At 36.3% G+C, this 15,602-nt stretch overlaps 1 protein-coding gene across 6 annotated transcripts in view; it reads left to right on the forward strand.

Annotated features, from left to right (window-relative positions):
- Positions 1–14,122, forward strand: part of FBXO25 (F-box protein 25) — a 33,303-nt gene extending 19,181 nt beyond the window's left edge. For 5 of the 6 annotated variants that reach the window (XM_010566727.1, XM_010566728.1, XM_010566729.1 and 2 more), the window contains 5 exons: positions 1,442–1,535; positions 2,274–2,458; positions 4,401–4,583; positions 6,559–6,702; positions 13,338–14,122. In XM_010566727.1, the coding sequence (XP_010565029.1) occupies positions 1,442–1,535; positions 2,274–2,458; positions 4,401–4,583; positions 6,559–6,702; positions 13,338–13,427 (696 nt within the window). In that variant the 3' untranslated portion in view covers positions 13,428–14,122. Of the gene's footprint in view, positions 1–1,441; positions 1,536–2,273; positions 2,459–4,400; positions 4,584–6,558; positions 6,703–10,574; positions 10,602–13,337 lie in introns of all 6 variants that reach the window. The other variant, XM_010566726.1, reaches the window with a different exon arrangement.
- The last annotated feature ends 1,480 nt before the right edge of the window (positions 14,123–15,602 follow it).

Genomic DNA, 15,602 nt, shown 5'->3' on the forward strand with positions numbered 1-15,602 from the left:
AACTGCCAGAGACCTCTAGGTGTGCTCTAAATTATTAATCAAACTAAAAGGCTTTGAAAATGCCAGGAAAGAGGTCCTGATATCTAGTCTCAAAAACTCTATAAATAGATTTCTTGTATTTAAATACATCAGGAGAATTATTTCCTCCTTTCATAGCACATGTTTTTTCAGGGATCATGCAGAGAAGCCAGAAGGAACATTATTAGGGAGAGAACAGGTGTATTTTCTCTTCCTCCAAAGGAAAATGAATGTTGAGTGTAGTGTCAAATCAGTTTTAGAAATGAAGATACAAAATAAATTTTGGCAGGCTTAGTCTTTGTTCACCCTTTGTGTCAATAGTTGATGCTGTCCTACAAAGCACAGCTCTGCAGGTTAGTCTTTCGAGCACTCTGTAGGACATGCTGGTTTCTGCTCCCTGCTTTCCCTTCCCCATGTCTTGAGAACACTTGTTCGGAACTCAGCATTATGAATCACAATAGAAGTGTGGCACAAAGCTTTTCAAAACATTGCAATGCTGTCGTAACATCGAAGTCTCTCTTTTAGTATGAAATATAAGACCATTTTTTGTTGAAGACACGGTGGGCCTTATCAGCTACAAAACTGAATCTAAAATGTAAAAGCAAAGGTGTCAGAATGGAGCGAGGGCTGCCTCTAGTAGCTATAGCTTGGCATTCATGTGCAGCAAGAACTTCAGCTATTCTGGTTACTTTCCCCTAGACTATTCCCACTGTTCTCACCACTCTTCTGTTCACAGTGGTTCCACAGAGAAACGTGTGGAGAGCTAAGAGATCCTTACTATATAGTTAAGGGAAAGTTACTAATATAGTATGTATACTACTCATTATTAGATTATGGTGGTTTCTTCTACCAGGGTCCTGAATGTGGGAGTAACACAGAATTTTTTTCCTCAGTTTAAGTAAAATACTGCATTTCTTCTCCATCAGCAGAAAGTAGTGCACTAAGTCTATCACACACCTTGGTTTGACCAGTATGATATTTTCACTCAGAAATTGGAAGTCTGGTAGTTGGTATCAGTTCAGAGTGATGTTCCTGGCCACCAAATCTGTCAGGGCATTCAGGACCCAGCCACATCAAAGACTACATTCCTATTTGTGAGCGTCCAAAACAGACTCCCTCCATTGTTTTGTTACAGCTTATGAAGACCATTATGTCATGTGCTCTATCACAGAGATAAACACTTGTATTTGTAGAGTATTTTGAAAATGTACATTGCTTCATGAGTTGTTCATGGGATGGCAGCGGGAATGCCTAAAGCTTTCCGTGTTTGTCTTGTTTCATTTTCTGAACTCTGTAGTTATGTTTTCATGAAGTATGGTTGCAGTGCTCTAGGCTGTTGTAGGTGAATGTATGTACTGAAAGTGTGTATTGGAAACCATCCTTTACTTCTGTTGTTCTTCTGAGTTTTAATTCTTTGTCCTAGCTTCTGCAGTTAATTGCAAAATCCCAGTTAACTTCACTGAGCGGTGCAGCACAGAAGAACTACTTTAACATTTTGGACAAAATTGTGCGGAAGGGTAAGACCTAAGGTTTTATATTCTGCTTGTTCAGATTTAATCGCTCTGACTAAGCATCAGTTGATTGTGGGGGTTTTTTGTTAGCTTTATTACCATTTTTACATTGTAAGGCAAAGCAATAGCATATTTAATTAGTGAAAGGTTTCATACTTCCCATCCCACAGTTGCAATAAGTTGTTTTCTCTTGATTATTGAATCAAATTTGTTGAAAGAGATTGGTGAAGTTAAATGGCAATTAGATTCTATTCAGAAACTATTGGTTACTATTAAATTATAGTCTTTATGAAATGTGAAAGCTTTTAGATTAGTAACGTTTGGTTTTCTGTTTGCATGATGTACTGAGATTTAAAGTACATAACTGTTTTTCTTCATTGTTTATTTCAAAAAAAGCTATTAAATAATATTGGAAAAAAAAATTTCTGGTAACCAGACTAAATGGAGATGTAATACTATCAGCTTTGAACAGAATAAATTGGATTTATAACTAGTTGTTCAGCATTAAGTTTATTAAATGCATAGCATGAAATGTTACATCAAATTTGCCTGTGATACTGTTAATTATTGATCTTGCACTTAAGGAGCAGCATTAATAAATGTCATGGTGGGGAATTAGGGCAGCTATTTGTACACAGTTCAGTTGTAATTAGTTCATCTAAAGTGTTGATTAGCTTGAGCTAACTGCATTAGCTTGGTTAACTGAGTTAACCAAAATTCTGTTTGGTTTGTTTTGTTTTCCAGTCATGGAAGACCAATATAATCCACGATTAATCAAAGATCTTCTACAGGATCTGAGTTCTACTCTCTGTATACTGATTAGGGGAGTAGGAAAATCTGTGTTGGTAGGGAACATCAATATTTGGATTTGCCGATTAGAAACTATCCTTCTGTGGCAACAACAACTAAAAAACCTTCAGATGAACAAGGTATATTATTAAATCATGCTAAAAAAGTAATTGAGGGAGGGCAATTATATTGAATGTTGGTTTATGATTTGTAAACTTTGTGAACAAAGTTTCAAATGCATCTTAAACAGTTTTACTTGTTTTCTTTTTTTTAGAGAAGTAATATGAAAGTAATGAAACGGAATCAACTTAATTTTCTAATGTTTCAATAGCTCTTTTCTAATGAGGACTGCTACAGTGCCTGTACTGTTGGTTTGTGGTAGAGATGTATAGATGTAATAGTTTTATTCACCCAAAGAAATTTCAGAATGTTTGTCTCTACATTGCCAGATAGAGATGGAAAAAATACCAATTTTTAATTCAAAAGTAAATCTTCTACTACTGAAGAAATAAAAATCTAAAAGGAATCTCGGAGGTGGGTCAAGAAAACAGAAATAAAACATTCACGTAGCAATTTTACAGCTTTATTCATTAGCACAGTTGCTTTTTGCAAAAAAAGGATAATGATTTCAGCATCTGGATTCTGATCATGTGACTTTGTTCAAAGCATGTGGTATGCACTGTTCCAGGTTTTTATAGTGGAAACGTCTGATGATAAGCAGGCAGTCTTTTTAACCTGTCTGGGTTACTCCTGGAGGAAGAAATGCTGCAAGATATTGCTCACAGTAAAGTCATACAGCTGTTTCATCTGTTTGCTTTCAGCCAAGAAATGTTGAAATTGTCCTTATTGTGTGTGCTGGGTATCTGAGAAAACCAGCTAATTTTGGAATAGAAAGGAGAAATGGGGAACCCAATCTCAGAAGTTTTCATATGCCAAGCAACCACAGCATAGACAGTTTTGAGACACTGCAGTTGCTGTGTTTGTTTATTTCCAGTGTCCCACTTCCCATCTGAGCTGTTATACGTTAGTTGAAATAACCAATGAGAAATTTTGCATCTGTAATGCTCACATTCCTGAACAGAATGATAGTCCCAGAGATGTTTATAATAGATGATACTATGGAAAGTCTAGTCTATAAGTGAGATGAATGGTTGCGAAATAAACTGACATAAATGAGAGCCTGCTGGAGTACAGCTGCTGTGCTGCCAGTGCCTTATGACTGGGCAGCTCTACTAGTTGGGGCCAGCAGTTGCCCACACTCCTTCCCTCGCCAGCTGGGACACTGCCTCCAGCCCTGTCGTGTCGGGCTTTGTGCCACCTGGCAGCATAGGCTCCAGATTCAGTCATGTACAAGTTGTGCTGTAGGTTACCCTGTTAAAGAGAAAGTTCAGCAGGGGTGTATACTCTCAATGAAAACTTTTTCAGTGCTCTGATATGTCACCCCCTGCAGAATTCCTCATTTATGTATGACAGGAACTATCTCCAGACTTCAGAAATGAACCTATTCTCTTCTGCCTCTGACTTTCATAATGTTTTCATTCTGTTTTTTTGCTCTTCAGTCCTACATTCTGTACTCTAGTTGTCATAAGGCAAATTGACATGTGCTCTGTTTCTTAATAAAAATTGAGAAACTGTAGTTATCTTACAAATTATGAATAAATGGTTCATACCTTTATTATAGTTAGGGCTTTAGCACACTTCTCTGAAAGGTGGAGCTGAATATATTATAGTTTTCAAGACTGTATACTCTTGAATTATTTTATGAGAACAGAGGTGTTTTAAAATTATTTGAAATTTAAATAAAGAATTTAGGATATGTTTATTTTAACAGTAGGAAAGCTATAAGTTATAAAGCTACAGTCTGTAGCTCCTTCTGTACCTGTAGTCATTTAAGTTTTCAACAACAGCAGTTAGAGAATAACAGTAGCCAAGTAGTCAAAGTATCACAGAATTAACATAGATATTACTCAATGGTTTTGTACAAACTAAACTGAGACCTGAGATATCTCTAAAGTAAGAATCTTATTTGTACCTTACACTGTCAAGTTTTTGTGGTTAAAAGTCTTCAACTCTTATTTCCAGCAAGTCAACAATGGTCTTACGCTTAGCGATCTCCCTCTCCATATGCTGAATAACATCTTATATAGGTTCTCTGATGGCTGGGACATTATTACTCTGGGTCAAGTGACCCCAACTTTATACATGCTCAGTGAAGACAGACAGTTGTGGAAAAAACTCTGCCAGTACCATTTTGCAGAAAAGCAGGTAATAAACTCTATCATTTGCATAAATGTGGCCTTCATCTTTGTGATATGTTATACTAATAATGAAGTGTGAACTCACCCTTTCTGAGATAAAAATATGACAGTGTGCAGTAGTAGTGAAAATGTTGTCTTCTGGGGGGCTTGTTTCATACTAAAAATTGTATTCAGTTTCTAATTTTAATACCCAAAGTAGAACTTGTTTTACAAACCAAGGTAGGCAGACAGATTGCTCAAACTTTTAGGCTACGTGAACAGTCTAGTGAAGCCAAAATTGGATTTTTGAAAAAGCAATAGAACAAATGCTTGAGATCTTGAAATTAAGAACAAAAAGAGAAATGGTACTCTTCTGTTGTTTCCTCACAAAAAGCATCAAAGTAATCTAGGAATGCCTCCAGAACTGTCTCCATTTTCTGACAGTAATATATGCTGGGACTAGGTGAACATAAAGCTATGCAAATAGAAGTTACCTCATCAGAGCTGGAGGAAGAAATTTAAAAACCTAGTACATTCCAGACTGGAGGAAGTAAAAATATGCATTCTTAAATCTGACAGGTTGAAGTGGTACCATTTGGTCAGTGACTGCCAGATTAAGTATTATTGTAACAGAAAAGGTAGAAGTGAAACTCAATTAACTCATGTGCAGTTGACCCAAATAAGAATTTTGGTGAGATGAAAGGCTTTAGAATTAACTTCACGGAGAATATAGACAGACAAAGGCAGACTGCAGACCCCTCCTCCAGAAGCAGCTCAGAAGAATGCAAGGTAAAGTCACAAGGATAAGAAGTTTAATCTTAATGTAGCAGTTGAGTGGATTTTGAGGCTAGATGAGGTAAGCTCTATTGAATGGTGACAAAACTGGTTGGAGAGGAAGCTGTAATACTAAGGTAATGCTGGGAAAAAGATCACTTAACCATTTTGGTAGAATCAGCTAGCCCTGTGCCTTATAAAGGACACTTGTACACAGTGTTTCCAATGCATTCCAAAATGATCATTTCAATTTCTTATTAGGTTATTAATGATAGAAATCTAATGATTTTACTTATTTTTCAATATAAAATTCTGCTTTTTCTGTTTAAAAGTGTCCTACCTTAATAAGCTACAGAATCATGTTAGGTTGTTTTTCCTGTCCTCTGCAGTATATTTGTTGAACCATTGAAACAACCACAAAAACATACTTGATATCTGAAGAGCACTTTTGGAAAAAAACTGAGAACTCTACACAGGGAAGCTATTATGAAACGAAGCAAAGTGTAGCTGAAATCAGAAAGGCAGTGCTATTCTCCCCATCTAGGAGCTGTCTTCTGAATGAAGAATGCCCTTAATGTATTAGCATTAATCCACACTGAGTGGAACAAAAGCCTTTTACAAATACATACTTAATAAACCTTGGCTGTGTTTAAAATTGGAGAGAAATAGCCATCATGCATCAGCTAATCTTCACATGGAGATTATGTCCTCAAGAAGTATATCAATCACTGATTACTTCTATCCTTTAGAAAGATCATATGTAAATGATCATGTATATACTTGTAAAATGAAAGAGAAAGTATTATTTAAATCCATAGTTACTGTATTAACAGAAAACCAATTTGTAATGCGCAGTTATTTTTTTAATCTCATTCCTGAGTGTTTTTTTTTAAAGTATAAAATTAATTACTTAGGGCTTTAAAGATTGTTTTTGTTATATGGTTCTTGACTATAATTAGAATAATTTCAAGACAGTAGTTAGATCAGCTCTGTATGGCCTACTTTCTCTTGGCAAATATGCACCCTCCTATTTTTAATGTCTTACCTTCCATTTGTTTTGTGGATAGATCTCTCTCACTGCTTTGCAGATATATGATGTCAGATTATTGATTTCAAAGAATTCCAGTTACAAAACTTCAGTTTAACTACCTTTTTTTTTTTCCCAGTCCTTTACCTGATTTGACTACTTCTTTAGCAATTTTAAAGAAAGCTATTAATTTTATGTCCAGTTTTGTAGGCATTTGATTCCATCAGAGAAAGGTCACATTGACTGGAAGCTGATGTACTTTGCACTTCAGAAATATTACCCAATAAAGGAACAGTATGGGGACACCTTGCACTTCTGTCGACACTGTAGTATTCTGTTTTGGAAGGTAAGAGCTTTGAAGTAGATCATCAGAAATAAGTTCAAACAGCTACTGGTAATGTGAAATGGAAGAAATAGTAAGATCATCTTGTCAGCTTTCTCATGTGAAATGTGATTGGACAACTAATGTCTATCTTTCAGATAATACATAAAACTTCATATAAAATCAGTATTAAATTCCAAAGTTGTTCTTTATCTAGCATTCTTATCTCTTGATACCCGATAACCTCAATACTTAGAATTGCAAGGAAAAGTGCAATGTGGAAAGAGTTGTACTCTGTATCTTCTGTCTATTTAATCTTATGCAAAGTTGTTAGGAACTTGTATGAAGTTAGCCATTTTATGACATCCTTTTTCTAATCATGGCATGGCAACCAATATATCTCTGATGAGAACTTGCTACTATAGTATTTCTACCACATTGGTGTAAAACTCTCTATTTTTATAGTCTTGCTTCTGTCCCCTATGAAGCTTGGAGGAATGTTTGAAGCTTCATTCAAAATGCACTTTGATGTTTCCCATGAAGCATATTCTGTCTTACAGGATGATTTTAATTTCTGTAGGGCATTTTCATGTTTAACTTGCATGTGAACACATAGTCCTGCTTTTACTTTGTGTTGCACTGTAACTTGGCCTTCTAGTTAGCAAGATATCCTTAATTTTGCAGCTCAAAGACCAGATATGGGTAGTGCTAAGTGGACAGCAAAGAGCAATAAATGTTTGAGAAATCTTGGAAAATACTTGTGTCGTCTTTCTGTGATTTTTAAGAGGAGTTGCATGTCAGTGTGAGGCTTTTTTTGTTTTCCATAGAAGAAAACTAGGCTGTTTTAAGCTAGCTTTCATAGAAGCAGCATGTTACTGAATGATGCTATCTTAAAGTTGAGTATTCTTGATATCACAGGAGCCTTTCCAGATACTAATATGTTTTGCTAAATTAATAGTAGGAAAGCAGGTAGTCAGAATTGGCTTCTGCTGTGAAAAGCCTGGACATTTGCTGAAGAAGCCTGGACATTTGCTGAAGAACCTGTGTCAAGAATGACTAAGAACTGTTCACTACAGTGGAATAAGTCTTCATTATGTTGCCCAGTATGTAGGGTAAAGTTGTTTGGTTTTTTCTTTGAAAGCGGAAATTTTAAAGGTGAGCATGCAGCATGCATGCAGGTGGGCATTTTTGGTATTGGATTTGTTTGGATTGTCTGGCTTTGCTGTGTAAAGGGTTAATGCTTTGTCTAGTAAATTTCTCTCATTCTGATCTTGGTATAATTCAAAGTATAGCACATGAATATTAGGAATGACTAAAATGTGTTTGGAATTAAATGTTTAACTGTTTCCAGAGATCACGCGTGGTAAGAGGCAGTGAACCTGTGCAGGCAGATGTCTTGTTACCTTGACTACTCCAATCTACTACTGGAATAATAGCACTCATTTTGTGGTTTTGTATTTTTACTGAAACACAACACAGTAAGTTCTATAGGTGCTTTGTTTGGATTGATGGGCAGTCCCTACTAGATCACCATTCCAGTGCTGACTGCCTTATCCCTTTTCAGTTGCAGTCATTAGACTGCATCTGGGATACTGCACTGAGCTGGGGGTCCCCAATACAAAAAAGATACTGATAAACTGGATGGAGTTCAGGTGAGGGTCAGATAATCAGGGAGGCTTGAGGACTTGCCCTGTGAGGAGAGGCTAGAGAAGACTGCTTCGGAGGAACCTAAGAGCCTGCCGTGAGGACAGCCAAGCAAGGGAATGGTTTGACCATAAAGGTTGTGCAGTTTCCATCATTGGATGTTTTCAAGACCTGACTGGATAAAGCTCAGAGAAGCCTGGTCTGATCTTAGAGTTTACCCTGCTTTGAGCAGAAGGCTGGATTAGAGACCTCCTTAGGCACCTCTCAACCTGATTATTCTGTGAGCCTGCATTGCAGTTTTCATTCTCTAGGTCTTGGAATCTAAGCCTTGTCCCTGTCTTAAAATAAATGTTTGATCAGGCTGAAATAGATTGTTCAGCGAATTGATTTCTGCACAACTGGCACCCGTATCAGCAGGGACGCTAAGAGGTTAATCATTGGTCTGAAAAACAGTCCTTCTGTTCATAGGGCAATGTGAGTAAAGTAGTGCTAGTGACTCTGAGTTATATGGGAGGAAAAATAGCTCTACTTTTTCAGGCACTTGTATTTATGTCCTTTCCCAAGCTTTCTAAAGAGAGATGAGAAGCAAAGCAGGGGGCTGTGGGACAGGAGGTACTTTATTAGTTCTAGAAAAATTCTGTGCTAGGTGAGAATATTTCTTAATCAGGAGGAACTGTTATCAGGCTTTGACAATTCATTCAAGCTTCAGTACCATACTTGATTAGACAGGTTATTAAATTAAATACGTATATGAGTGGTTGACATATAATTGTATCTATAATGTATAGATTTTTGTTCTCAACTGAAGCTTTTATTCTGCGTAATTCCATTGGGCATATAGCAAAAAAAAAAAAAAAAAACAAAAAACCACCCACCAAAACCAAATTTTAAAAGAGAAATCACAGTTACTTACAGAGAAAAGTAGCAAGTGTTTGAATCTTGAAACAAATGGAAGCAGTGGATTCTTCAGATAGTTTATAATATGTAAAAATTTAGTTTCTTCTTTTAATAGTACACTTCAAAAATTGGGCAGCTTTTGCTTTCAAGGGCATTCAGAAGAACTTCAGGAAGTGAGCTGAACACTTCTTGGTATTGCACCTTTTTTCCTCCCCTCATTCAAGAACAAAGCAAAACATTGTAATAGTTGCAGAGGAAAAAGTACTTAAGTGATCAGGGCATGAAGACTAGCAGAGGTTAATTTAACTTAGCTGTGTTAAAGGTAAAAAGGAATGTGACTACTCTCCAGAAATTCTTCTGAGAGACAGAGAAGGGATGAATAAACATGAGACTACTTAGGGAAATTATATAAGCTAAGGGTTGGAGTAGATCTAACCCAAACCATTCTATGATTCTATGAATTTTCATCAGTTCATGAAATTGATAATATAATGTAATTGTGAGAGGGCTGCACACTGGAAATTCTTTCAGTCCTGCATTTGGTGTGCTTTTAAAGAAGGCCTTGTAAAAGAAGGGACTGATGGCTACTGAATGAATTAGCAAACAGCTGAAGTAAGGGAAGTTTGCACTTTACTGTATGCTATCTTAATGTTACTTTTAACAAGTCTTTAAGGGCTTTTCAGGAAGCAGCATTTGTATTCCTGTATTTGTTTAAAACCTGTGACCATAGTAATATTAAATATAATAAGAAGTAGACTGCTAAATTCATTCTGGGAGGTACAGTGATATAATAGAACGTCTTGTACTCTTCTGTGTTAAAGGAGGGAATGATTATAAGAAACTCTTAAATATTGAATTACTATCTTTCAGAAGTGACTTGGTAAAGGATTTGTCCATGATGAAAGTGAGAAAAATACATAATTTCAGTAGTGTAAAAGTCATGGCAAACTAATTATTGACTGATGCCTCTATGAATGCTTTTTGTGTATACTATTTCTTCTGTTCCACTAGGTATCACTGCAATTGTGAGCAGTTCTTTTATTTTCTTAGCTTACTCAGTAGTACATTTCAGTTATCCCAGAGATGGCCACAGAAGTTGAAATACCTTTTCTTCTTTCAGTATCCAGGCCTTATGTAAACTAGTGTAATTGTTTTGCATAAGTGATATGCTTCACACTTGGTTTTAGTCTTCTTGGGGCTTATGCTGGTTTTAGTTCTCCAGCTGCTTGTGATCTGCCACAAGAATAAAAGACTGTTTTTCTAAATGGCATATGAACCTTAGCTTCAATAAACCTTAACTCTGCTTCTTTTACTTTACGGCTCTTCTTCCTGCTTCCTTCTTCACGATTTCAAAGGACTACCACCTTGCTTTGTTACTCAAGGTATTTCCTGTGTGTCTCATCTGTTTTTATTGCTGACTGTTCTGTAACGTCGAAGTGAATAATGTGTTCATTTCTAATTGTTTGATACTCTCTGTTTTGATTTTGTTTCCCCACATCAACTTAGCAGCAGGAATACTTTGTTTCTTGTTTCCCTATTAGATAAGGTAATCGTGACTTTCCATCTCAGTTTTTTTGTCAGATTTGTTTTTTATATTGCCGTATTCCCTGTTGATGTCATTTAAACTAGGGACCATAATTCAACTTCTAATGAACCTAGGTGCATGGTGTCAGTGAGATCAGCCAGATTTTGCTAAGAAATAGGTTTCTCTGCACTCCCTGATGTATTTAATTTGGTACTTAAATCTAAAGAGAGTAACATGAACCTCGGATAACTTTCTTTAATGCAAAGGTACTAAAACTGATTTTACTCCACTTGGAATGCTGTAGTCATACATACTTTTATGAAAGAGTCTCTCTGAAAAGAAATTCCCAAAACAGGCTGCATGTGACTTGGGAGAGTGGGGAGAAGCAATTATAAAGTTGCTTTCCGAATGAAGAAATGGTGGAAATAATTATACAGAAAAGGATTGTAGCTCCAAAGTTGTTATGGGAGCTTCTTAATGTCCAGCTATGATAAAATTTGAGGAGGAAAACAACTACATTTGCCAGTAAACACTCCTCCTGGTGAATTCTCTTGTTAATTTAAAAGAATTCTGGTTTAGCTTTTAAGTAGATACATTGACAATCAATATGAATTGAACACTATTTATTAAATGTAATTTCAAGGGAAATACATTTTTCTTAGAAGGAAGAATACTTGTAATTACAGGAAAGCTATGATTCTTGTTTTCAGTCCTCATCACTTTTTTCCACTGTAAAATTGCTGTTTCTGTTGTTTTTAATAACTAAAAACTCCAAGAACTGATCTTACTGAGATTTTTATTGGACCTGCCTGAGCAGAGCTTTCAAAAACGTTTTTATGATGATGTGCAGAGCAAAGCAGATAGCATGTTACAAATTCTGTCTTAAAATATTTAGGAGTATAAATAGGAACTAAAAGCGGCTAAACCCTAGCTTCTTTCCCAGAATTCTAATTCTGATGGTGTTTTTTTCCTGGAAACTAGGAAAGTAATGACAAGACATTGACATGGCAAAGGGTAGAGAAGATGATAGTTCATTAGCAACTACTTTTGAGAGTGTTTTCTGTTGTGGTGTATCTCTTCCTTGCAGATGTCATCTCAAGATGAAGGTGTTAGATTTAACACTTCTGGTCTTAGTCTTCTGTTCTTTCTCATCTGCAACTTCCCCAACTAGGCAGTTTTACCTGGGATCTAATCTATTTGTCTGTTCTCTCTTTTTGTTTTTCCCCTGTGTCATGAATGTAACAACTGGTTCTCAGGTGATGTTAAAGCAATCATTAAAAAAATGGGAGGATGAGGTGATGATACCACGATATTTTAATGTAGTCATGTATAGACTTAATGGAAAAATACAGATAATATATCTATAGAGTAACTATTTTCATTGGAAAAGCTGAGTAGTATTTAGAATGTGTTTCACCTAGTGCAATTTGGTGTTGCAAAGACTTTGGATGGGAATGTGGCATCTTTGACAACACTTTCCTTATGTAAGCTTCCAAGTGAGAAAAAAATTTCACTTACGGATTCTTTCCTTCTATTAACTGAATTGCATGTAACTTCATCCCCTATGGAAATGAAAGAAATGAGGACTGCAGTGGTCTGTGATCTCTTTACCATGTATTTACTCTAGTTTTCTTGCCCCACATGTTGAATTAATCAACACTGGTGGAAAAGGGAGAGGAACCCCTTAAAACCTGGGGAGGATGGTTTCTGAGCCTTACAACATTATTGATCAAGGTGTTTAACCTCACCATTGAACTGTCTGGAACCTTCTTCTCATTACACCTCTAGCATTTCCTTCCTTTGTAAGATTCTAATAAGGTGCAAAACTGAACTTCTAATTTGAATCTTAAATAATCAGACAGTTGTGCTGAGTCCAGGTTTCTGTAATATTAAAGAAAGCACTGCAGGCTTAGTGAATTTGTAATAACAAAGCCTTTCCATCCTGTCCATCTTCTATATTCCTAACTTGCCGGGGTGCTAACTTTTGTTTTAAGGCAATGCTTTCAGGAGGGGAGAAGGAAGGAGTGAAAGAGGAGAAAAAGATGTTGGGGGAAGAAGAAAAACAAGCAAGGTAGAAAAACTTTTATGACTGGGACTTCAAACATGCTGTTCAGGTTTTTTGGAAGTGTCTCCTCCCCTTCACTTTGAAAGCAAGGAGCTCATTTTCCCCCTTGAAGTAGTAGTTGATTTCAGATTTTCATTAAACAGATAATTTATGTTCAAAAAAGCAGTTGCCCTTTTTTTTTTAAACTACACTTATGAAAAAAATAATGGATAAGAGGTATGAAACTTTTTTCAAGTGCTCTGACTTGGGTCTCTTTCTGGTAGGAGGAGAAAGGGTTTTTTTTTTCTGAAATTGAAACTACCTTACACTACCACAGTCAAACTGGCAAGGCCTGTTTTCTTCACAACTTAGTCTAAAACAGTTAAAGAAAAATATGGTGAATTTTTAGAGCAAGTTCTTATCAGTTTGTTTACAGTGGAAGTAGTTGCATGTGCCTATATATGATTTTTTGCACTTTTTTAATTGGGAGTGGAACTAGATTGTGGGTATGAAAAGACAACTTACTTTTTTTTCTCCTTCATTTTGCAGGATACAGGACACCCCTGCACAGCCAGTGATCCAAACACCTGTCTCATGCCAGTATCTCCTCAGCATTTCATTGATCTCTTCAAATTTTGAGATGTTCAGTAGCTGTTCTCCTGTGTTTGTGGCCATTTTTGTGAAGAGTCAGGCAGGATACGTTATGCTTTTTGTGCAATATATTTAATGTTTTGTTGTAGTTTAAACAAAAGAGATATGGGAGAAATTATCAGACAGGTCTATTTAGTGTATTGTTCTTGTGCAGAAAAGAGCTGAGGAGAAGGAGACACATTAAGAACATTTCTTTGTCAGGAAATCTGCAGTGGACTTCTTTTCAAGTCCAAGAAAGACCATTTTATTCTCAACTTTAAATCCATTCTTTTGACGCCTTAATAGTTGGTTAAAATTATGTGGGGGAGTTTTGAAAATTTTATGGAAACTCTTACAGGGACCAAAGGAGGGTTTTTTTGTTAATCCTTCTTTCTTTAAGCCACTGTTTTCAAAACACCTCCATGTAATTTGCACTATTATAAAGAATAGGCCAATATTCTATTGGACTCTTAATACATCAGTTACCAAGGTGGCATTAATCATTGTGAGCTAGTGAATTAAATATAGCTGTGGTTTTATCTGTTGTTGAAGCTATGAATGAAGGAAATCAACCAATCTTTGTACAACACATTATGCAAAAATATTTATTTTTCTTAAGGACTTTATTAAACATATAACCTATCTCAGCACATCCTGCATAACTCAAGAGACAGATCTGGGGCTACTGGAAAGTAATTTTTCTTTTTTTTAATGGTAGCTACAGCCTTCACTTATACTGTTTGGTATGTCTACAAATGCAACCGGATTAATTCATCTTCTAAGAAGAAGACATTATTGAAACTTAATGAGAATGGAGTTGCTTTTTTCTAGACTGGTACTGTGGCAGGATGTTGTACTACCAACTGAGGTTCTAACTTGACAAGTCTTTACAAGTTATGGGAAACACTGAAAGTCTGAGCTGAGGCACTTTCTGCCAAGTTAATCAGTTGATAAATTCTCCAGGAAGCTATTTTCTTCTATCCTGTAGACCAAAATTCATTGCTTGGCTTAGGCAGGTAAAGGAAAAATTAGGGAAGTTCTGGGTTTGTCAATGAAGTTTAACAAATAATATGTAAAGTACAGAAAAAAAATAAATCATGTACTATATTCTGCACTTGCTTGTTCTGAATCTAGTTTTGTACAGTGTAATAAATCATGGTTATATCTATTATTCCTAGAAGTCTCTTGTACATAGAGATGAATCAATTTGAATTTTATAAGATCTTTCTATAACCTGTTCTCTGTAGTAATTGGTAGTAGAATGAGAAGTGTACAAGCAGTCCAAGTGACATTACTTTTCAATAATTGGTTGTCTTAGCACTTTTTTTAATAGGATAGCTGGACTGTTAATAGGCTCCACAAGAAGAGGAGAATGTTTATTTCCTCAGGAGATACTTTTATTTGCTTTAACTTCAATTTCAGTGATATACCAACATCATCCATTGAATTTACTGATAGGTGGTTTTTTCAATGCAGGGTTTTGTGGGTTTTTTTCTGCCTTTCAATTAAGGTGTCTGCTATGGCTATGGTACTGATCAGCTGTGGAGCTAATGACATCCATTCTTATTCCTGTTCATTCAGAACACTGCTGCAAGCCTCACTTTCCCAGCCCAAGCACTGCTGTAGCCACTGGATTTGTTGAGGAACCAGCAGCTCTTCTTTAGCAATGATTTGCACCCCATTTATTTAACTAATGTAATGGTTGCAGGCTTGCTTTCCTAGGGTTACATAGCTATGTGATCTACATAACCTTGACAGTAGTTGGTGATGTCTGGCATCCATTAATTACTCCTTTAACATGGTTACACAGTTTTGCTCTCCTTCATGAAACTTTGTGTAAATATCTACAAGGATGCTACCTGCTTGAGAGCTTTAAAAAAAGGTTCTGAAGTCAGCATTTGGTTTAATACTGTGCTGAGCTCTTCATCCATCTTGCTGACTGAAGGTCTTGTGATCAGGGACTGCAAGGAACCATCCCTCCTGCAGACAGAATGCAAGCTCTTAAGGGACAAACCATTACCTAGGAAGCTGCCCCTTACTGAAGATGCAAATAATGTGAGAATCAGAGAAAGGTATTAAGAGAGCTGAGAGGGACCTCCCCTGGCCTCTAAATTGAGGGAGAGAGGTGACTTAAAATAGCTTCTAAGAAGTTTAAAAAAAGGTTTGGAAAGATCAGTACCTGTA

This window comes from Haliaeetus leucocephalus, unplaced genomic scaffold, assembly GCF_000737465.1.
Source record: "Haliaeetus leucocephalus isolate CR32 unplaced genomic scaffold, Haliaeetus_leucocephalus-4.0 Scaffold217, whole genome shotgun sequence".
Taxonomy (NCBI): Eukaryota; Metazoa; Chordata; class Aves; order Accipitriformes; family Accipitridae; genus Haliaeetus; species Haliaeetus leucocephalus.